General features: G+C 35.9%; 1 protein-coding gene across 9 annotated transcripts in view; it reads right to left on the bottom strand.

Moving 5' to 3' along the window:
• Nucleotides 1–10,728: 10,728 nt before the first annotated feature.
• AGFG1 (ArfGAP with FG repeats 1) overlaps nucleotides 10,729–22,587 on the bottom strand; it is an 88,123-nt gene continuing 76,264 nt past the window's right edge. For 3 of the 9 annotated variants that reach the window (XM_009183230.4, XM_009183233.4, XM_009183235.4), the window contains 4 exons: nucleotides 22,116–22,163; nucleotides 20,106–20,264; nucleotides 18,450–18,541; nucleotides 10,729–17,529 (listed from right to left, as the gene is read on the bottom strand). In XM_009183230.4, the coding sequence (XP_009181494.1) occupies nucleotides 17,470–17,529; nucleotides 18,450–18,541; nucleotides 20,106–20,264; nucleotides 22,116–22,163 (359 nt within the window). In that variant the 3' untranslated portion in view covers nucleotides 10,729–17,469. The remainder of the gene's footprint in view (nucleotides 17,530–18,449; nucleotides 18,542–20,105; nucleotides 20,265–22,115; nucleotides 22,164–22,587) is intronic. The other 6 variants (XM_009183232.4, XM_003908028.5, XM_003908029.5 and 3 more) reach the window with 3 other exon arrangements.

Here is a 22,587-nt window from a genome sequence, read left to right as displayed (position 1 = left end):
CATGCCCATTTGTTTACATATTATACATGGCTGCATTTATTCTACAATGGCAGAGGTGAGCAATTGCACCAGAGGCCTAAAATACTTGTAACATCTAAAATACTTACTGAACTTTTTTTGAGTGCAGCGATTGGCCTCTGATACACCTAGTAGTTTTTTACTGAATCTTGAACATTGTGTTAATTTGTTGCCAGACTCTGGATTCTACTATATTCCTCTGAAAACTATTGTTTTGTTTTACCAAGCAGTTAACTTCGCTGGACTCAAAGTCCAAACTCTATCATTCCTGAGATTAACATCAGGAGAAATCTGTGTTTCTTTCTTTCAGCCTTGGCTGGGCTGCTTGGAGTATGCCTTGTGTATACCAAATTCAGTCAAATATACAAGTAGAGTTCAACCACAGTTCTTTTTTGTCAAGCTTTAGTTGTTTCATGTGAAGTTAACTGGGGCCTGTGCTCAGGCAACAAGCTATAAAAACAGAACACTCAGTGCTTTTCCCTTTTTCCAGTGTCAACTCTCCCTCCAGTTTCTGCCTGTTATTGGTTGCTCTCCAGTGCTTTTTTTTTCAGTATTTTTCCAGAATTGAGAATGAGTTCTGGGAGGCCTGGTCAGAAAGGAATTACTCCTCCATTACCTGAAGCTGGAAGTTCTTCTATGAACTGTCTCCTTGCCTCCAGTCTTATTCCTGCAGCAAATCCCTTCTCCATTCTGCAGCAAGTCCAAAGTCACATTTCTAAATTGCAAATCTGATCATATTCAACTGCTTCAACACTTCAGTGCTTAATCACTCTTTTCCTTCACTCTGCTCTAACACAAGTCAAAACTCCTAAAAAGAAAACAGCAGGCCGGGCGCGGTGGCTCAAGCCTGTAATCCCAGCACTTTGGGAGGCAGAGACGGGTGGATCACGAGGTCAGGAGATCGAGACCATCCTGGTGAACATGGTGAAACCCCGTCTCTACTAAAAAATACAAAAAACTAGCCGGGCGAGGTGGCGGCGCCTGTAGTCCCAGCTACTCGGGAGGCTGAGGCAGGAGAATGGCGTGAACCCGGGAGGCGGAGCTTGCAGTGAGCTGAGATCCGGCCACTGCAACTCCAGCCCGGGAGACAGAGCGAGACTCCGTCTCAAAAAAAAAAAAAAAAAAGAAAAGAAAACAGCAGCCTTTCAAGACCTAGCTTCTATCTGTGCTGCCTGGTCTCTCATCATTTTGCCCCCAGCTTCCTTCCGTTCTTCCCTTCTTTGAAATTCTTCTAAAGCCTCATTTCCTGCAAGCCCTAGATTTTTGCGCTAGGTGATTTCAGTAATTCTTCCTCATTTTTCTAGCCGTAACTCTATTTCCTTTTATAGCAAACCTCTCTCAATGCTGTAGTTTGGGTTAAATGCCTCTATGTGTATTCACAACGCCTGAGCTTCTATCAGTTATTTTATTGAGCACTTGTTTTATCTCTCACTACACCATAATTTATAATTTCACGTTTTCCACTAGAACTTGGGACAGGCACTGTGTATTATTTACTGTTAAATCCCAGGACCTAACCTGGTTCTTGGTTCATAGTATATACTTGATGTGCTGAAAATAACATTTTCAAAAGGTATGAAGTGATAACTCTTTACAGGACTGTTATATTACCAGTGCCAACTCTTATCTTGCCATGGGTTGATCCAAAAGCCATTCATTCATTCAACCTACATCTATTGAGTGTTTAGCACACGCCTAGCCCAGTGGTGGTCACAGTAATCCAGAGGTAATCCAGAGCTACTGCCATGGAAGAGTTCACAGCCTGGTTTGGAAGCAAATGAATAAATGAATCATAAATATCATACTAAAGCAGAGGCATGAATAAGTAATTAGAAATAACAGCTGACAGTAATAAAATTACATTTGGAATTAACATTGGGGAATGAATAGTTTCCAAGCAGAAAAAATGTTGCATTTACACAAGCAATTAAATGTGCTCAGGACATAAATAGGCAAATCCAAAAAGTGGAACTAGAACAAGCAAATTAACATTTGGAAAAATAGCTTCTCTAGCAATTTAATGACGATGAGATACTGTTTTTGCTTAAAGTAATGCCTAAGGCTACTTAAAAAATTCACAACTGTAAAAATTGAGGAAAATGAACATTCATATTCTAATGGTGGGAGTATAAACTTAGTAAAATGTCTTTGGAGGGCAATTTGGCATAAGGTAAAAAATCTTGAAAATATTAATTCTAGTAAGTCCACACCTGAAAACCTTTCACAAAAAGCAACACTATATATACACATATGTATACACACACATTTATGTAGAATGGTATTAAAATATCATGTGTACTAGTGCAAACTGGAAATGGTAATGTTTAAATTACTGCATATCCGTTATACTATTCAGGCATTAAAAATCTTGTTTTCCCAACATTTAATGACACAGTGTGGTTAAAAATGCATATATAACCATATAAACCATTTTACATTTTGGTGCATAAGATGTACATACATAAACTAACCAAAAGTGAAATTATGGACAACTTAAAATTTTCATACTTTCTGCATTTGCCTAATTATCTAAAGCAGAGGTCAGCAAAGTTTCTCTGTAAAGGCATACTTTAGATTTCGTGAGCCATAGGTCTCCATCACAACTACACCTCTTGTTGTAAGGCAAGAGCAACATAGACAATATGAGAAATGAGCGTGCCTATGTTCCAATAAAACTTTGTTAGGTGGCTAGCCAGATTTAGCCAGCAGACAGTACACTAGGTTACTGACCTCTGATCCAGCACGAAAGTGTATTAGTTTTACAATAAAACATGTCATTATTCCTTTTAATGATTCCAGAATACTAGGAAAATGGAAAAAAAACATGGAACTTACTTTTAATTATCCCTCCATGTGTTTTTTATTTTTTTAAAGACAGAGTCTCGCTCTATCACCAGGCTGGAGTGCAGTGGCACGATCTCGGCTTACTGCAACCTCCAACTTTCTGGTTCAAGTGATTCTCCTGCCTCAGCCTCCCGAGTAGCTCGGATTACAGGCACACACCACCATGCCCAGCTAATTGTTGTAGTTTTAGTAGACAGGATTTTACCATGTTGGCCAGGATGGTCTTGAACTCCTGACCTCAAGTGATCTGCCCGCCTCGGCCTTGCAAAGTGCTGGGATTACAGGCGTGAGCCACTGCACCTGGCATGTGTTATTCTTTTAAAACAAGTCATAATCTCCTTTTGGACAGGCCCTTTATGCTTCTCTTTATCCCTTACTTACTTTATGAGTTGTCTATTCTCAGGAAGTATTTGCTGCCTTTAAAAAATAAATGGCAACTTTCTTAAGAACCTATGGTGAATCCAGGATCAAACCCTTGTAGCTAAGACACGACACCATGCATGGGATTGTAACACAATTTTGAGGATTTTCTAAAGCAATCAAATGGGCAACTCTTTCTGGCTCTTCCTTATAAAAACTTCCCACTAAACCATCAAGCTCATCCAGTGAATTAGCATTTTAATCCCTGCAGTTACCTCACATAGATGACTAAATTTCAGATTAGCAATAGCAAAGTGCTTCTCCAGGAGAGGCTGCTTGGACAGTATAAGCATTCTAGAATACTGGCATTTTTGGTGTCTTGTCTGCCCACAAATAGGCTACTCTTGGACTATCCCTTTCCCCTTCCCCCGCACCCAGTCTCCTATCTTCCACCCATCCTACCTCTATCACCACCTCATTAAAAGAGCTCCCCCTGTCCCTTTTAAAATACATATATCCATCTAACTTCCTTCTAGTTGTCCTTTACGTCTTTTGTGAACTTTTGAAACTCTGAAGCTGAAATCACTCTATGCTGCAAGAGATCATACCACTGTTGTTTAGCACCCCCACCTTTTTTTTGAAGACAGGGTCTCACTCTGTCACCTAGGCTGCAGTGCAGTGACGTGATCTCAGCTCATGGCAACCTCAGCCTCCTGGGCTCAAGAGACCCTCCCACCTCAGCCTCTCAAGTAGCTGGGACTACAGGTGTGTGCCACCATGCCCAGCCTGTTTAGGCTTTTGATATAAGCTTCATATCCTTGACTTCTAAGTTTCCATGAGAAATGTGTATTATCCAATAAACACTGGACTTTCTCTCTAGTATTACTCCTAATAACTTTCCCCCAAAGTTAAAAAATTGTATCAACCTCCAATATTTACACAAAAACTAAACCTGAGAAATACTATGACAACACACAGGTTTCTATTTTTGTAACAATGGTTTAGTAAAGGGTTTCTTAAGCATGAATTCCAAGTTGCAAATTACAGAAAAGATTGCCTTTGGTACCAAAAAAATGAAAAAAAAAATTACAGAAAAGATGGACAGAAGTGACTGCACAAATATAAAACTTACATAAAAATAAAACAGAAAATTGAAACATGCAAAATATACAACGTGGTTTTCCTACAAAAAGGTCTAAAAACAATTTTTAAAACATGAGTATACGAGGGAAGAGTAAATCTCATGAAAAGGTAATTCACAAAGCATGAAAAGATGACCAACCCCACTAGAAAAGCAAGAAACATGAAATACTCGATAACACCTTCGACCTATCAAGTTGACAATTAAAAATAACCAGTGTTATCAATATTCCAGAAGAATAAACATCCTCAAAAACTTACAGGAAGCCAAAGTTGGAAAAACTTTCTGGAGGACTATATGAATTAAAAAGAAACACCCCCTGTAGGGATTCATTTATGTGGAAACCAGTGTTGGGCAAAGATGCTAAAAGAATGGCTCATGACCAGAAACAACCTAAAGGTTCCATTAGACAGAGGAGGACAAACTATGACCTGCAGGCCTGGTTTTGTAAGAAAAATTTCACTGGGACAAGGCTGAGCTCACTTACATTTTGCTTATGGCTGTGGCTGCTTTTGTTCTAAAAAAAAGAGTCCAGTAGTTAGGACAGAGACCATATCACCTGCAAAGTCTAAAAATGTATACTAGCTAGCCACTTAAAAAGTTCGCAGACCCCTGGACAGGACTAGTGAAGAGATGTATGCTCTGACCAGAGACAGTCGTACACTGCAGTTACTACACATGCTCTTGCACACTATTTAATGATAGAAAAAGGTACTATTAAACCTTTAAAGCAGATAATAGTTACACAAATTGTACACAAGAAAGCAATTATATAGAATGTATATACACACACAAAATAGGGGAAAAAATATACACCAATTATTTTGATACCAGTGATCTCAGGGTGATGAGGTCAAGCATATTTTGGTGGCAGAGGGCTCTCTTTAAAAAAAGTTTTGTAAAAATGCAAAACAGATGGGCAAAGTGAATGCTTTAAAATTTCAAAGGTAAATAGGGTATAAGAAAAACAGCTTTAAACACCATCTCTTTAATATCAGGAACCACTGCCGCTCTTCAGCCAGTTTCCAATATCTGGGCCATACCCTGGCCAGCAGGGTGTATGATACATGTATCCTCCTCCTCAATGCTGCCACTCCTCCGAGCTACTGCTCAAATGTAGCCAGCACCAAGAAGTATTTCAGGTATCCTCAGGTGCTTTTGTCATCTGCAGAGCCTCCTTTCTCTTCCAGTGACCGACTTCATGGTGATAGTGAAACCTGTGCTCTTCCCATGTTCCTCTTCCAGTTTCTTCCAGAGGAAGTCTACTGCCTTTGCATTTATCTTCATTGCATGGCACTGCCTAATGATTTTACGTGTGTGAGGTTTATACCAGCATATTTCTCTACCACTTTTTAAAATAAAACACTCTGCAGAAACTCCTGACTCCTAGCAACACATGTGTAAAACTGAACACACACAAGGAACTTAATTCAAATGTACTTTTACAGAATTTTTTTCTCAATCTCCTTTTTAAGATTCTCCAGATTGGTTTTAGTACAACAAGTAACCATATACAAGAATGATTGCCTAACATAGAACCTAAATCAGTGCCTCTTGTTCTTGAATTTGCATACAAATCACCTAGGGATTTTGTGAAAATGCAAATTCTGGTTTATTACCCTGGGATGGGGCCTGAGATTCTGCATGGTTAACAAGCTTCGAGGTGACTACATCCAGGCTGTAGGTCCTCAGACCACATTTGGAGTAGCAAATGACTGCATCTTTAATGCCTTAGGTGAAATAATATACGCTATACAGAATTCCAATCTAATACTACTTCACACTAATTTTAAACACAACTATTATTAACTCTAATACCTTGTTCCATGTTCTTCAAGCCAGAGATCTGGAAAGGAAGTATTTTGTATTAAGTACTTACAGCAACAGTCAGACACACACACACCCCCACACCCACCATCCTTTAATCAAATGCCCTGAGGAGAAAACCTGTCCAATGTATTTTCAGATACCTACTTGTCCATCGATATAGCATAACCCCAATATACAGGCCTCTTTTCTTCTTGCTTCCTTCTCACTCTTCTCCCTTAGTCTTATGTCTACTGTTCCTTCAAAAATCTGTATTAGGTCGGATTGAGATGTCTTTACTCTCCCACAGCCCCACTTCCTTGCCCTTGGTGTGGACTTACATATACGTCACACCCCCCTTCTAGAAGACCAGTTCCTTCAAGGCACTGTGGTGGAGTGGTTCTGCATACCTACTCTCCAGCTGGATTCAAAGCTCAGTTCTGCCACTTACTTTACTTCAGCAAGTAAACCATCATTTCTAAGCCTGTTTTGTCTGGTAAAAAAGAAATCGTACCTACATATAACATTGTGAAAATTATAGGAAATACTATTTAAAAATCACTTAGCAAAGCAGCACCAAATATAACACCTACTAAACGGAAGCTACGACAATGACATACAGCATTTAGTGATTTCTTTTACATGAGCAGTTCTCAAACATCACTGAAGTCAAAATTGTTCTGCATTTTCAAGTATTATTTCTTAATAAGAAAAAAAAATTCAGTATCTCTGACCTGCTAGAATTTGCAAGGTTCTCTAACATTTCTTAGTTTAGAATACTAGAAATCTTATCTGGAAGGCCTGGTAATTCCTCTCTTCTCTCCTTATTTGGGAGACCTACCTGTCAGGCCTCTGAGCCCAAGCCAAGCCATCGCATCCCCTGTGACTTGCACGTATACACCCAGATGGCCTGAAGTAACTGAAGAATCACAAAAGAAGTGAAAATGGCCGGTCCTTGCCTTAAGCGATGATATTATCTTGTGAAATTCCTTTTCCTGGCTCATCCTGGCTCAAAAAGCTCCCTCACTGAGCACCTTGTGACCCCTACTCCTGCCTGCCAGAGAACCCCGCTTTGACTGTAATTTTCCTTTACCTACCCAAATCCTATAAAACGGCCCCACCCTTATCTCCCTTTGCTGACTCTCTTTTCGGACTCAGCCCGCCTGTACCCAGGTGAAATAAACAGCCATGTTGCTCACACAAAGCCTGTTTGGTGGTCTCTTCACACGGACACGCATGACACTACCCATATACAGTAAGCAACTAAAATAGAAAGGCTGAAACAGTACTGTTCTAAAATTATATGTGTTCTAAATTTATATTCTTCTGTGATAACTTTATAGAAATTTAGTCTGAATTCATACTGATAACCGTAAACATTTTAAATGTTTAAAATCCTTCAAGGATTCCAAATAATTTTACTTGGTTCCTTCTTTAAAACATTTATAAACCTTAAAAGTTAATGCAGAAAATAGGGCAAATAATACTTGAATACAGGATGGTTGAGAAACTTGCAGAGCTCGTAGCAACACACACACACCCCCCACCCCCACACCCACCCAATACAGATTCAAGCATATCAAATCCCATGCAAAACACAAAAACAAAACATCCACATTCAGACACATCACAGTGAAACACACCAAAAAAACAAAAAACAAACAAAAAAATACAAGTCATTTCTGTGTTTTACAGTGTAGAGTGAAGAAATAAGCTTTTAAGTCTGAATAACAACCAGTTCAACCAGAGAATCTGAATAAGTTATCCTTCACTGATTTTTTAAAAAATTATGCAACTAGAAGGAAGTTTAGGAGTTATCTAGATTTTTCGATCTCTAGATTACAAATTAAGTTATTCAGCCTAAAAGTTAAATGACATCATTAGCAACAGAAATTCCAGTTTGTGCCTCTGTAATCCCAAAACAATGAGATATAATGAATAAAAATGTAAATTCAGTTAATCCAATGCCTTAAAATAAACTTGTAAGACAATTTACAAATGAGAAAATGCAAGTAGAAAATCACGAAAAAAACCAAACTCACCAGTAATCAAAAAAATAAATAAAGAATCCCCTGAAATTAGCAATCATTAAATAAGAACTGGAGTAAAAATGGCCCAAGTGCCCTTTTTGGTATTCCATAAATTAAAACAATCTCTTTAAATAGTAAGCTGAGAGAACGTTAATCCTTACAAGCCAATAGTGTAATTTACAAATATTTAATTCCAAGACATAATCCAAATGAAAAGTTAAATTCAATTAATATTCAATTAACATTATGAAAAATGACAAATGACCATAAAATCTACATTACAGTACAGAAGAGGAGACGTATCAATGTCCTTAAGATGTACACTGTTCACTCCGCAATTCAATTTCTAAGAAAACATGACTCCAAATCATGTGTACGGGTAAAATAAAAACACAGGTAAAATTCCTAATGTTGAAAATTGGAAATATCAACATCTGTCATGGAGATTAATTATGAGAACTCCATACAATGAAACTTCATTGGAAAAGAATCTGCATCTATATTTGACACTGAAAGAAAACCATGATATATTGAGGAAAAGGTTACAAAATAGTAAGCATAATATGATGCCATTCTGTAAGAAGTCTTTGTACTTATCCCTAAAACACAATCCAGACATACTTATACGTGCATAAGATTATAAACTTTTCTCTATTTTCAAATTCCTTACAATAAGTATGTATTTTCACCATCAGAAAAAATAATAAATGTAAATGTATTTTGTTTGGAAGAAAACTGGTATGCAGGAAAAATTCAGTATTAATCCATTTATGCCGGAAGCTGCAAAATTCTTTTTGTGAAAAATTAGACGTTGGCAATGACCTTGAGCAGGATATAACTCCCACAAGCTTAGCGTTCCAATAATGGAACACTAGGCATAAATGGGTTAAAAATTAACTGGTTATGATTACAACAAAATGTTTCACATTGACAAGAAGCAAATGTGGAAGGAAAAAACCCCAAAGTTGGAACATTTGGTGTAGGAAGGCTATGAGTAGTCCTTACAGTTTCCAATAGTGCTTGTGAAACAGGTGTTTTTTAAAAAAAATATCCATACTCATTAAAACTGCTAGAATGAGGAGCTTCAAAGTAGGAATACAATATTGACAGGAAGATTAATTTTAAAGTCAGAATTCTACTCCTGCCACTTAGTAATTAGCTGTGCAATCCAGGCCAAGCGAACACTTGTTTTCTTCTGACAAATACTGCCTTAAAGGGTTTTTGTATCCATTAAATGGGATCAATTATATGAGATAAATGGCACAAGTTGGTGATTTAAAAATCGTCAAAGTTGCTGACACTTGGCAATTTTTATCTACAAAAACGTTTCATATGTTCAATCTAACAGCTCTTATTTTTTAATTATTATTATTTTTTGAGACAGAATCTCACTCTTGTTGCCCAGGCTGTAAGTGCAGTGGCGCAATCTCAGCTTACTGCAACCTCCACCTCCCTGGTTCAAGTGATTCTCCTGCCTCAGCCTCCCAAGTAGCTGGGACAACGGGCACCCGCCAACCATGCCTAATTTTTGTATTTTTAATAGAGATGGGGTTTTAACATATTGGCCAGGCTGGTCTCAAACTTCTGACCTCAGGTGATCCGCCCGCCTCGGCCTCCCAAACTATTGGGATTACAGGCGTGAGCCACTGAGCCCGGCCTAACAGCTATTATTCTGAAATGTTTAATTCCAATTTCCAAAGCATTACTAATTTAAACACATATTCCAAATGGCTGTGGAGAATCTTGTTTTCAAAGAGATCTCATTTTAAAGTTGGAAAAGTGGAATTATCTGAATTTCCCAACCCAAAGCCAGTTAACGGCAGAAAAGAACACGGGCAATTTGACTCTGGTATAGTACTTTTCACAGAGCCCCAAATCTTGAAGTCAGCAAAAATCATTAGCATACCACTTGAGAAAAAAATATGAAGAAAAATAATTTGAATAGTTTCTCATTAAAGAGGCTAAAACAAACATTAGTTCTCTCCTTGTCCCCCACCCTCGGGTGTGGAAATACTCATTGATTCTAAGGAAACAAAATTTTCTTCTGTTCTGGTGATGGTTAGTGAAAATAATTTAAACAAGATGTACAGAATAACCAAGATGGACTCATAACAAATAATAGTCAGTGACCACTACAGGGAAATAAGATTAGGGATGTGACACACACAGTTCAGGATTTACCTTCTAAATTTCAACAGTGGTAAGGTAAGTAAAATCCCATTACAATGTTTTCTTAAAACCAACTTATATCAATGTGTACTCAAGGAAAAAAAAAAAAAATCCAGCTTTGAAGAAAAAATATTGCAAATTAAGTAACAAATAGATCCTGCTTTTTAAAAAGGAAGACTTTTTAATTAAAAAAACAAAAAAATGGCAAAAGCTATTAATTAATGGAAAACAGGTTAAGCTGGAAGTAAATGCACGAGCTGCTTTACAGGAATGCATAATGTGAGTGACGAAAGGAAAAAATATTATTTCAGTTTTCCAGATTTGATGCTCATTTAAATGAAAGAGGCTATTTCCAAATGGTACACAAATTCAGAAGTCTTTATTTTGAAAAAAATTCTTCCAACAGTATTTCACAATGAACAAGAACTTAACCAAATTTATCATACTAAAGTATTTCAGAAATGAATATTGATATCAGCCTGTAAGTTTTCATCCAATATTTAAAACCACCTCCTGAACTAAAATTGGTCTTCAAAAATCATGGTGTATTAACATTTTCCAAACATGCCCTGCTGACTAGAAGGTCCTGTTACTCTTTCTTTTGAACTTCTCAGTAAGTTCCTTGTTCGCTATTCCTAGGATTTAAAGTGCAAAGGTACTTTCTATCAGCTATTAGGACAAGTATTCTTCACTGAAAATAAACTTTTGCAGGAAACAAATCCTGTGCTTGACTAACAGCAAAGACATGTTAAGATATTTCTGGGCTCTAAACCATGAGGAATCAGAATCAGAACTTTCAGAGTAATAACTCATATTTTTTCTAAAGCATAGGAAGCTAATTTTGAATAATGAACAAACATGGTTGTGCCAAAACAGATTTTGCCATAGTTAATTTCCACTTTCTCTTCTTAAAAATAAGGTATAGTCTAAGCTAATATAGATAAGGAAAGGCACATACCAACAAACCGCAAAACAAAATATAGCCCCAAGCCATGCACTTTATTTAGAGTCATGAGTAGGGACAATGAAAAAATTAAGGTGCAAAATAGATGTGAACTTGCACAATCTTTCAATGAACTGACTGCCTTAATTGTTTAATTTAAAAGCATAGGATTTTTCATATATCTTCAGATAGTCAATTAGAGAGATTTTTTTTCTTCTTTAAATGGAAGAATTTCTTAAATGGAAGCACAAGATCATACCTACACAGCTGGTGAGCCTCAAAATAGAATGATGTCTACTTTATTAATAAAGTTTCCAGTCAGGCAGAATCAAGAGTAATCTTCATATATGCATAAGGATATTATCATTATAACAATATATTTAGTAGAAAAGTCTATAAACAAATGTTCTCCCAAAGGGACATCCATATAATGGAATCCTGGAGACATTAAAATAATGAGTGAGAGCTGGATGTGGCAATATGGAAAGACAACCAAGTTAAATAAGAACCAAGTCACAAAATTGAACATTTAAAATAAGGAAGAACAGGAAGAGGCATATATATAGGGAGCCATATATAAAATGAATAACATTTCTGAAAGACTATACAAGAATACAAGAAATTATATACCTCTGGGGTGTGAGAATAAGTCACAGAGGGAGACATACTTTTTGACTTTATGCCCTTTGTGTATACTGCATAATTTTTAGAAATCTTAAGCATATAACATACAAAAAACCTTTAAAGTCTTTAAAAAACCTGATTGTAACCAAAGCATTCTATGAAACATTGACTATATAAGATTAGTTTACAACCCCTTGCTGCCTTTAGTTAATGATCATATAGTCAAAATTAGAAGGCTCCTTGGCATTTGCTTCCTCTGTCTCTCCACTCAAGATTATGGGAAGATGCTGAGAATTTAGAATTCAAATTTTACTCTCATTGCTTAAATTGTAACTTGGATAACATTTCGAGATTTCAGAGAACCAATAAAAAATTAATCTATGGGCATTTTAATCACCATCTAAAATATTTTATCCAGGATCATTGTATCTTTTTTTTTATAAAAGCTCAAATCACATCATTCTCTTTTCATCAGCCCCTACAGCCCTGTGTTGGACAAGCACAGATTTCAAAAATACACTTAAATATACACTGAATTTTTTTCCACTAGAATAAAATAAGCAGAATGATATGCATTCTTGGCAATAGTCTTCACTGGAAAATACCACTGTCAGCCCAACCTTATACAACTGACTTCAAAATCAGACTAACATGTGGCATAAGAAGAGCCATTTCCTACCTTCACTATATATTCAGGATTTGCCAACTCAAAGGTCTTGAAAAGCATGTGAATGTTTGAGACTAAGAAAAACTGGGAGTGGTAAGCTAGTGGTCACCTTAAGAGCACATGCCCCTTTTAAAAAGTTGGATTCGGAGTGCAACATTTTAAAACACTGTGCTGGTCACACAAAACAGAACTGCAGACGGAATTCAGTGTAAGCCTTGAATGTGCAACCCCTATAAGAGCACAATAATTGGACTTTTTAAAACCAAGCTTCACAAAACTTGGGTCTTTGCAGATTAAATACCTCAAGTGCCCAGTATATCTCTGAAAATAAACAAGTGTCCAAATGCTTGCCAAATGAATTAACAATATAAAAGCTCTTCAAATACTGGATATAATCATCAAATGACCAATACATTTAATTAATGAGTTGTGGAAATTTATGTCCTTTGCTGTGCTGGTTTGCAAAGGCTTGGGAGAGCCACTGGTTTGCTATCTCTTTCATCAAACTACATTTAATGACATCAGATTGGCAGGTAAAATCACCATGAAGACAGTATTTATACCACAAATATCAGTAAACACTACAAAACAGGGCCTTTTTTCTTTCATGAAAGATGGTTGTTAAACATTCAGCAGCAGCACAACACTGGATTACATCGTGGTTATATATTCATTTGTTCACAACCAACCACATGAAAAGTTTAATGTCACTAAGTTTTAAAATATAAAAAGAAAAATTTAACTACTAATGAGGATGAATACAACAGGCTAATTTAATACAAAATTTAATACCATCTTTTAAAAACTAAATTTTAAAAGTGTATAGGCCACAAACTGTATCAATGAAGGTGGAATGCTTTACAAAATCGGAGTCTGTGATACTTCAGATGAGTCTTCAATTTAAAGCACGCTCCACTAGTTACCATATTAATTTACTTCTAAAGTTAAAAAAAAAAAAAAAAGAATAAACTGTACTGATTTCATCAAATTATGAAAGGAATTCAAGTGATTAAAGTTTGTTTTAGATATACAAGATATAGAACTTGTTCAGAATTTCAAAATATTAAGAATGCATTTGTACATAAATGTGACAGCATTTGAATCCAAATCTGCTCCCCAGAGCAAAAGCTGCCACTAGCTTAACCTCCCTAGGCTTTGCTTCTTTCATCCTAAAAGTACGGGTCCACTGCAGGGATTGTAAGAGATAAAATATGAAAATCGTTTGCAAATAACTATCTCATACACACCCCATAATACCACTACTATTATTACCTTCAAGTAGCGTTAAAAAGTCTGCAATTTCAGTTTTTCTCACTAGCAAACAAACAAACAAAAAACCCAGGGAGTAGTATGTTTGCCCTACAAGTAAATACTGTTCTAGAAATACACAAATTTAAAGTATAGTGGTTCTCAAAGAGTCTGGAGACCCTTAAGGGCCCCTACAACACTTTCTTTGAAAGGGTGTGAAAGGTCAAACTATTTTCATTGTACTACTGAGACATTATATAGTTTTCATTCTCATGATCTCACAAGTGCACAGTGGAGGAGTGTGTGTATGCTGTGTAATTTTTAATTTAGAATGCAAAAGCAATATGAAAATTTCACTGCTTTTACTAAGCCAGATTTTTTAAAATGCACAAAATGTAAAACAATGTTCCTGTTCTCTAATATTAGTTTTTGTTCTGGAAAAGTCATTTTTATCAAAAATGTTATTTATGTTAGCAAGTTATTAGTTTATTACTGTTATATTAAAATAAATGTTTTTAAAATATCTCAGTATTAATTTTAATACAGAGATATAAGCTAATTTTAATTATCAGAGATATAAGCTACATCACCAAAGCTGTTTGGGGATCTTCATAAGCATTATGGTCCTGAAACTAAGATGCTCCAGAGATGCTGGTACCATGGTAAAGCAGCAGCCAGGTCACCCTCTCCATGCTGCCAATTGACGGGAACTTTACTTAAGTGGGTGTGTGTGTAGGGGGCAGGGAATCTCACAGGTAAAGCATGAAATGTGCTTTTACAAATTAACAGAAGGAATTATTTTAAGGAAGAAAGTGATAACCAAAACTCTGTTTTCACAAAAATAGTAAAATATTCTCTATTTCAAAAAATGAGGAAAAAATGTCTTTAAATTATGTCAGAAGATTGCCATCCTGAAAAAAGATCTTTGCTGAACAGGGATACCTGCAGATACCTGAACAGGAAAAATGATCTGACTAAACCAGTAGGCCAGGAAATCTGAAGGTCTTCAGCCTTGTTACCTTCCAGGATTTTTTCTCCTTCTCAGTACTCAATATAATTTTGATGGTCTATATAAAACTAGAATAAATCTGAATGTAAAAGTCTAACGAAAGCTGATTTTCTTTAATAATAAACAGTGAGTATCACGAGAAAAACCACTTTAAAGCTACCTCTCCTCTTTTTATTTTTTAGAGATAGGATCTCACTTTATCACCCAGGCTGGTGTGCAGTGGCGTGATCGTAGCTCACTGCAGCCTCCAACTCCTGGGCTCAAGTGATGTTCCCACCTCACCTCCAGGGTAGCTAGGACTCACAGGCTCTCACACCAACATACCCAAGTTGGGTCTCTTCTTAAACGAAACATTTCTATTTTATAAGCAATAAAGTCAGTAAGAGCTCCCATTTAATTACAAACTTCAATAGTTACCCAGAAAAAGAAATAGTCTTTAAAATTATTTTGATAACAACCGTTTAATTTACTACTCAGGTGGAAAGCCTGGTAGGTTATTTGGGTAATGGCCTGTAATTAGGTAGCATAACTTTGTACACATGAATCAACTGGGACCCGATACACTCTAAAACAGAAATTCAAATATATTTTCCCTCAATGAAAAGGGCTGAGGAAGTCCTCCAAAATGTAGAGACATTTCAAGTCTACATCAACACACACCTGGACCTCATTTAATTTAATTCATTTAATTCTAAAAGAAGAGGCATACTGCTCAGAAAAGGGGCAGAGATTTCCCAGTCATCCTGCTTATTAAAACGTTCAGATAAACCACACTTTCAGCTAGATGTACACTAGACAGCAATGTTTTAACAAGTCTAAAACACTATACAGGTTTTAAAATACTATAACAACTCATTCATCATTGCAAAAAGGCATTCAACATGAATAAAATGTTTGAGGAAACTGATGTTTACCTCTTTTAATACCAAAGCTTTTAAAAAAGTTTTAATCAATTTAAGATAAAACTTTTAAAATATGTACTACATATCTGTGTATGCAATTTCACCTTTACTTAATTACCTAGAGGCATAATAAAGAACGATCATCAGATGATGTAGTATAGTGATGTCCTCTAGGCCTGCTAGTGGTCCTTACACTAATGGCCTTGGACAGTGTATGCTCCTCAGAGTTTTTTTCAGTCTCCTTCCTTTCAAGCCATCCCTTCTAAACTGCCAACAGTCTGGACAAGCAAATAATCAAATTTATTAAAATCTCTCATATAAACAAATGCATAAGCTCTAACACACAGACTTTGTGACTTATATGGGTTGCTCAAAGGCATTTTTTAAAAAAACGATTCCAAGTTTCTGAGTTGTGTTCGGTTTTCACGAGACTGCCAGATTACCTCTAGATGAAAGAGGCATTACTGTACATAGATACTTAAAGAAGTTCATTTGAATATTAACAAAAAAAATAACTAAACTTATTATCTCTTCCTTTAAAACAAAGTATTCCATCACTTTAAGGTAACACTGAGTTCCAGTTTCTTTCCCCCAAAAAACAAACATAAACAAATATCCTACAGATAATATCAGTTTGCCCAAAAAAAGAAAGAAAAAAAACTGAGGTGCAATAATGTCACAGTTAATGCATGTCAACTTCCAATACATTCAAAGACAAGATTTTTTTTTTTTTTAAATCAATAGTTAAAATAGGCCTTCTGCAGTCTGAGAATTCAAGATACTTAGAAAAATTTGTAAATACACATACATGCAAATTCTTCATATATACAAATTTCACAAAATTAATAAGCTGCAAAGAAATTAGAAGGATTATAGTAATCTGACAAGCTACATTTAAATGCTTTACCATTGGCATATTCCTGAATGTAGCAGTCATAGTAGTTTTAATAAATTTTCTACATGGCCTTTTTATAAAAAGTCACTAAGAAGTCTTTTAAGAATTCAAGATGTTCTCAATTCACTACTCATATTTAAGGCCACTTTGGTAAAGGCATTGCAGCAAGAACACAAAAACAATAGCATATTTTATAATATTTATTTTTTTCACCTGCAAACTGTAGCAAAACATGATCAGCTTTATTATGCAGACAGGTATCCCTCTACATTTTAAAAGAATTTAGGCATGTATAAATAGAAGAGCTCTTTAGAAAGGAAAAATTCAAGAATGAATAAAACCTTCCAATTTTGACTCTGTAACTTTCCAGTAGCAATGGTTAAAATGATTTTAGGTCATTCATTCCAAGATATATGACAGCACCTTAGAAGTGGCTGATCTATTTCCCCAGTAACATTTCTCACATAACAATGTGTTAAAGTTACAAATACTGATATGCACAAATAGCTAATTTCTAAGAAAAATATATACAGTACTGCAGCATAATGAATGTGGTATCTGCAATAACTTAATATTAGCCAATTTTAATATACATGATACCGCTACCCTTTTCTGCCAATTCACAGGTTAAAAGGTGTTACTGGAGCCCTCGGTTTTGCACATATTACCTGGTGTTTAATACACAATGCAGGCTTTTTAAAGACTTCTCTTGTGTTTAAAGCTAAGATCAGTGAAACAAGACAACAGTGCAAGAGGTGGAGAGATGTAATGTGACCACATAAAAGTTCGTTCCAGTAAATTGTCTATATAAGGCTATAAGAAAGGATTGGTTGATGAGCTTCCTGTTGGAAATTGTCCTGTTGGTGCACCAGTCTAAAGGAAAACATAAGACAAATAAATAAAGAGACAAAACTGGTGCATGTACAAAATACAAAAACATTAAACTGAACTTAATTTTATTTAATTAGACTTTTTGGTTAAGAATTATTTTTTAAATTATTGGCAACAATATTTGTTATTGGCAATATGCTATATCAAACTACTATGTGTCTTTCATATCCATTATTTCATACAGTTCTTGTAATAGATTCTAAAAAGAATGTTAGAATGGTCTTAGAAAAGCACTTGTGATTCAAACAAAACTTCTGACTCTTAAGGCCTCTTTTTTATGTTCACTAATTCCTAGGGCCTCTATTCATAAAGTGTTATTTTGACAAGAAAGCAAGTAAGTTTCATATTATAAAACAGTTGATCTACTGTCAACACTTTGATTTGCAACTAATTTTTTTAAAAGGTCAGAAAAGGATCACACATAATGGCTCTGTGTCAATTTGTACAATCTTATGATGTCACTCATATCAATAGAACACCAAATACCATCTAAAAGTATTAACATCCTGCTATTCCTTTTTTTATTTTTATTTTTTTGAGACAGAGTCTCGCTCTGTTGCCCAGGCTGGAGTGCAGTGGTGCAATCTCAGCTCACTGCAAGCTCCACCTCCTGGGTTCACACCATTCTCCTGCCTCAGCCTCCCAAGTAGCTAGGACTACAGGCACCCGCCACCGTGCTTGGCTAATTTTTTGTATTTTTTTGTATTTTTAGTAGAGACAGGGTTTCATCGTGTTAGCCAGGATGGTCTCAATCTCCTGACCTTGCGATCTGCCCGCCTCGGCCTCCCAAAGTGCTACGATTACAGGCGTAAGCCACCATGCCCGGCCTTACAGCCTGCTATTCCTAATTTGAAAATAAGATTTAACAACTTATAAAGTACTTAATTTTAAGTTTTGCTTACCATAAAAGGATTACTAGATACTCCAGCAGCTGCAACTTGACCAAAAGGGGTTACCACTGGCTTTGTTTGTCCAAATGCTGCAAAACCTGCACCTTGTTAAAACAGAACCACCAATTATAACCTACATCTTCAAGAGACAATCTGATGCTTATAAAGTCTCGTAATAACTTTCAGAGAAATTCCTACCAGAGCAGCAAAAATAAAATGTCAAAGTTAAGTTGTTAGGCCTCAAGCTCTTTCAGATACCAAAGACAAACTTACTGTAGCATGTCTTAAAATAACTTTTTTCTTTTTTTTTTTGAGACAAGATCTCACTCTACTGCCCAGGCCAGAGTCCAGTGGCATGATCATGGCTCACTGCAGCCTCAACCTCCAGGGCTCAGGTGATCCTTCCACCTCAGTCTCTTGAGTAGCTGGAACTACAGGCACATGCCACCATGCCCAGCTAATTTTTGTATTTTTTGTAGAGACAGGGTTTCACTATGTTGTCCAGGCTGGTCTCAATCTCCCGAACTCAAGTGATCCACCTGTCTTGGCCTCTTAAAAGTGGTGGGATTACAGACGTGAGCCACCACACTCGCCAACAGAACTTTCATTCAGCTCTTTCATTCTAACTTGTCTTAATAACTAAAATTTATAGGATTTTGTTACTAGATGAGCTTGTGACTATTTGGGACAGGCCATGCAGACAACCCAATGATTTCTATGTAAACATCACAGTATTTGTAGGAAATATTTTTATTACTTATGGCTCTTCCACAGTCCATATTTCAGAACTTTTTTTTTTTTTTTGAGACGGAGTTTTGCTCTTTTTGCTCAGGATGGAGTGCAATGGCGGTCTCAGCTCACCGCAACCTCCGCCTCCCGGGTTCAAGTGATTCTCCTGCCTCTTGAATAGCTGGGATTACAGGCATCCACCATCACGCCCGGCTAATTTTGTATTTTTAGTAGAGACGGGGTTTCTCTATGTTGGTCAGGCTAGTCTCGAATTCCCGAGCTCAGATCTGCCTGCCTCGGCCTCCCAAAGTGCTGGGATTACAGGCGTAAGCCACCACGTTTGGCCCATATTTCAGATTTTTAAATAACCACTTACTTAAAAAAAAAAAAAGAAAACATGTAGTTGTGATTCAAGAATCTTCAAATCTATGCACTTCAAACTTGAGCAAATGACAGAAATAGGTAAAAATGGTTGAGTTAATCTTGTCTCTTCCTAAAATCAAATAACAAACTCTAACTACAGTATAGTTAAATTAGAAAAATTAGAAAAGCAGTCTATTTCACACACAAAAAGGTACACATTTCTGTGAAGAAAGGAAAAAAAAAACCCAACATTCTAGGTCTATAAATTCTCCTTTTAAAATCAAGAGGCTTGTAAGACAAATTAATCAGAAAAAGGCAATAGAAATTCTGAGAATGACAGGATACTCTTTACAGAGTCACTGATTTCCCATAAATTGTAACCTGCTCACAAAAACTTATAAAATCACTTAGCTTTCTGAGGTTCAAATCACCAAAAGCTTTTATTTTTGTGTAGTAAAACTCAGTAGATAATAGTATAGTATTCTTTAGAAAAGTCTTTCTGCCCAAGCACACAACATTATGATATAAAAAGGATACATACAATGAACTTACAGCTCGCCAAATGTTAGATCTTACCATTGGGCTGTTGAGAAAAAGCTGTCTGTTGAGGGAAAGCTGCTTGGGCTGGAAAGGCAGGCTGCTGGAAGCTGCCACTAAAGCTGGTGGGAAGACTGTAGGGAGCAGGAGTGCCGAATCCCGTGGGCATGCTCATGGATGCAGTGCCAAAGGTTGCCGCTGACAGAAGAGAAGGGCTGATCAGTTACATACAACAGGACATATTCAGTTTCTCACAACATTGTAAAAAAGATATCATTCACCTTGAAAAATACTAAGATGTACATTAAAGGCAGGGTTAATTCCAAAATTCCAACAAAGTTAACAACGAGTTTTAGCACTACAGTTTAACATAACCCTGTAGAAATTTTATTCTTCTAAAACACAATGACCAGAATGAAACTACCAAAGCTGTTGTTTGAAATCCCAAGAAAATTTCTCATATTATAAATTCAAGTCTAAACAGTTGTCTGCTTTTTAAAGATTATGCAATTAATATGTAAACTAGTATACATTTTTGTTCTTAGTTTTGTTTTGCTATATGCAGTAAAATAACAGCCAAAATTTTATCTACTGAAGTATCTGCCATAAAGTAATATGTGTTCCTGGAAAAAAATTTTAAAGCCACTGAAAAATAGTTCACTAAAAAGGACAGGACTTATAGGACAAACAGAGTTAGTTAGAGGCAGACCACTCAGAACCTATGCAGCTTTGTGACTACAGCCAGAGAAGGAGAGATACTCTCTTAACAACACTAACGCAATTAAAAGGACATGTTCCTATTAAATCAATTCCATATATATATACACACACACATGGATTCCCACCCACTTCTGGAAGGTAAATGAAGACAGCTTTCGAAGACTGAAGGAAGGTTAGGGCAACTGAGCTATCAAAATTAGTGTGAAATCCACAAAGATTAGAAATGAAATAAGCATTCTTAGACAGAATGCAGAATAAATGGCCATAGTGTTCAATGCTACTGTATTCTTCCTTGGCTTGCCATGCCTAGCTGGTATTACTTGGTGGACAGAGTATTATCACGTTGGGGGAAAGGTGTGTGAACACCTGCTATGTGGAATGCTGCCATCATTTCCCTACTTACTATTCACTTACAGTATGTTATTTATTACCAGTGAATATTAAAAACAGAACCTCCAACTATGTGTTCTAGGAAAGGTCTCAGTAAAATAAGAGCCAATAATGTTGCTTTAAATATAGACTACCAGTAATTACATAATGAAATATTCTAAGGATGATACAATGAAAATACCATGAAAATTCACTAAATTTCCTGATTTTAAAAATTTACCAATTTGTTCATTGGTTTAAGGCACAGAAATTAAACACTAAAAAATGTTACACAGAATGTCTTTCATTTTTAAAAAGCTGAAAATCAAGTTACAGATGTTGCCCAAAGTAATCCCTGTAGTTGTAATGTTTGTAACAATGCAATTCTACTCAATGAACCTAATTAGAATATTAAAAAACTACTTTATTATTATTGATGCGAAAAAAAGGAAAAACAGGCCATTGGGAAGCAGGTGAATTAAATAATAATAAGCAGACTGCAAGGGTAATGGGAGGGCTTCATAACAGACAACAATGCACTGACATAACTTTGACAAATTACTTTAAGAGAGCACTAAAAAGCAAAACTTGGATACAGTTAAGCAAAACCAAACTTCATGGAATAATACAGTAAAATGGTTTGGCATATCAAAAAGGCATCACTCAAAATACCATGAATTCAAACTCAAGAAAAAGAATCAAAACGGCTATTAACATTCTAATATGACCATGTAGGTAAGCAGTAATGCTTTTCAGCATTTACACATAAATCACTAAAAAAATTTCCATGTAATTTTAAATACAATGTAATCCCAATGCCACACATCCATGCCCATTCTATTTTAAAACATGGAAAAAAAACTTAATTCCACATGCAGGGATCCAGAACACTAGCAGAAGCTTCCACAAGCAGGTAGACAAATTGCCACACAAATCTAGATATTAATTGTGGCCACCTACCAAAATGAGCGTGAGGAAACACTTGAGAATGCATTGCTCCAGAAAGGCCTTATGGAAAGCCATAAAGAGACCAACGTCAATTAATTTATGGATAACTATTGTTAAAATAAAAGTATATTTGTTTCATTAAGAAGTTGTAAAATTCGAGCGTACTGTTGCTAAGGGGGTAGCATAATACATAACAAAAATACATTCACAAAATCAGCCTTTTAATTTCAACTATATTCATGACACTGTAATATTTATACTGTTTGAAATAAAGGGGAGATTAGAATAATAAATAACAAATTAAGAAATAGTGATGAAATTAATTTTTTAAATAAACAAGCATCAACTTTTTCATAATCATTAAAAAACTTTGTAGGCATCATAAGCTACATCTAAATACGCTATTCATAGCATCATATGACACTATCCAGCATCTACATTTAGGATCAAAACCAAGTCTTGGGGGAGAGCGCATAAACAATGC

Source organism: Papio anubis, chromosome 10 (assembly GCF_008728515.1).
Source record: "Papio anubis isolate 15944 chromosome 10, Panubis1.0, whole genome shotgun sequence".
Classification (NCBI taxonomy): Eukaryota; Metazoa; Chordata; class Mammalia; order Primates; family Cercopithecidae; genus Papio; species Papio anubis.
The sequence above is the reverse complement of the archived record's forward strand: the minus strand, read 5'-3'. Positions and strand labels throughout refer to the sequence as shown.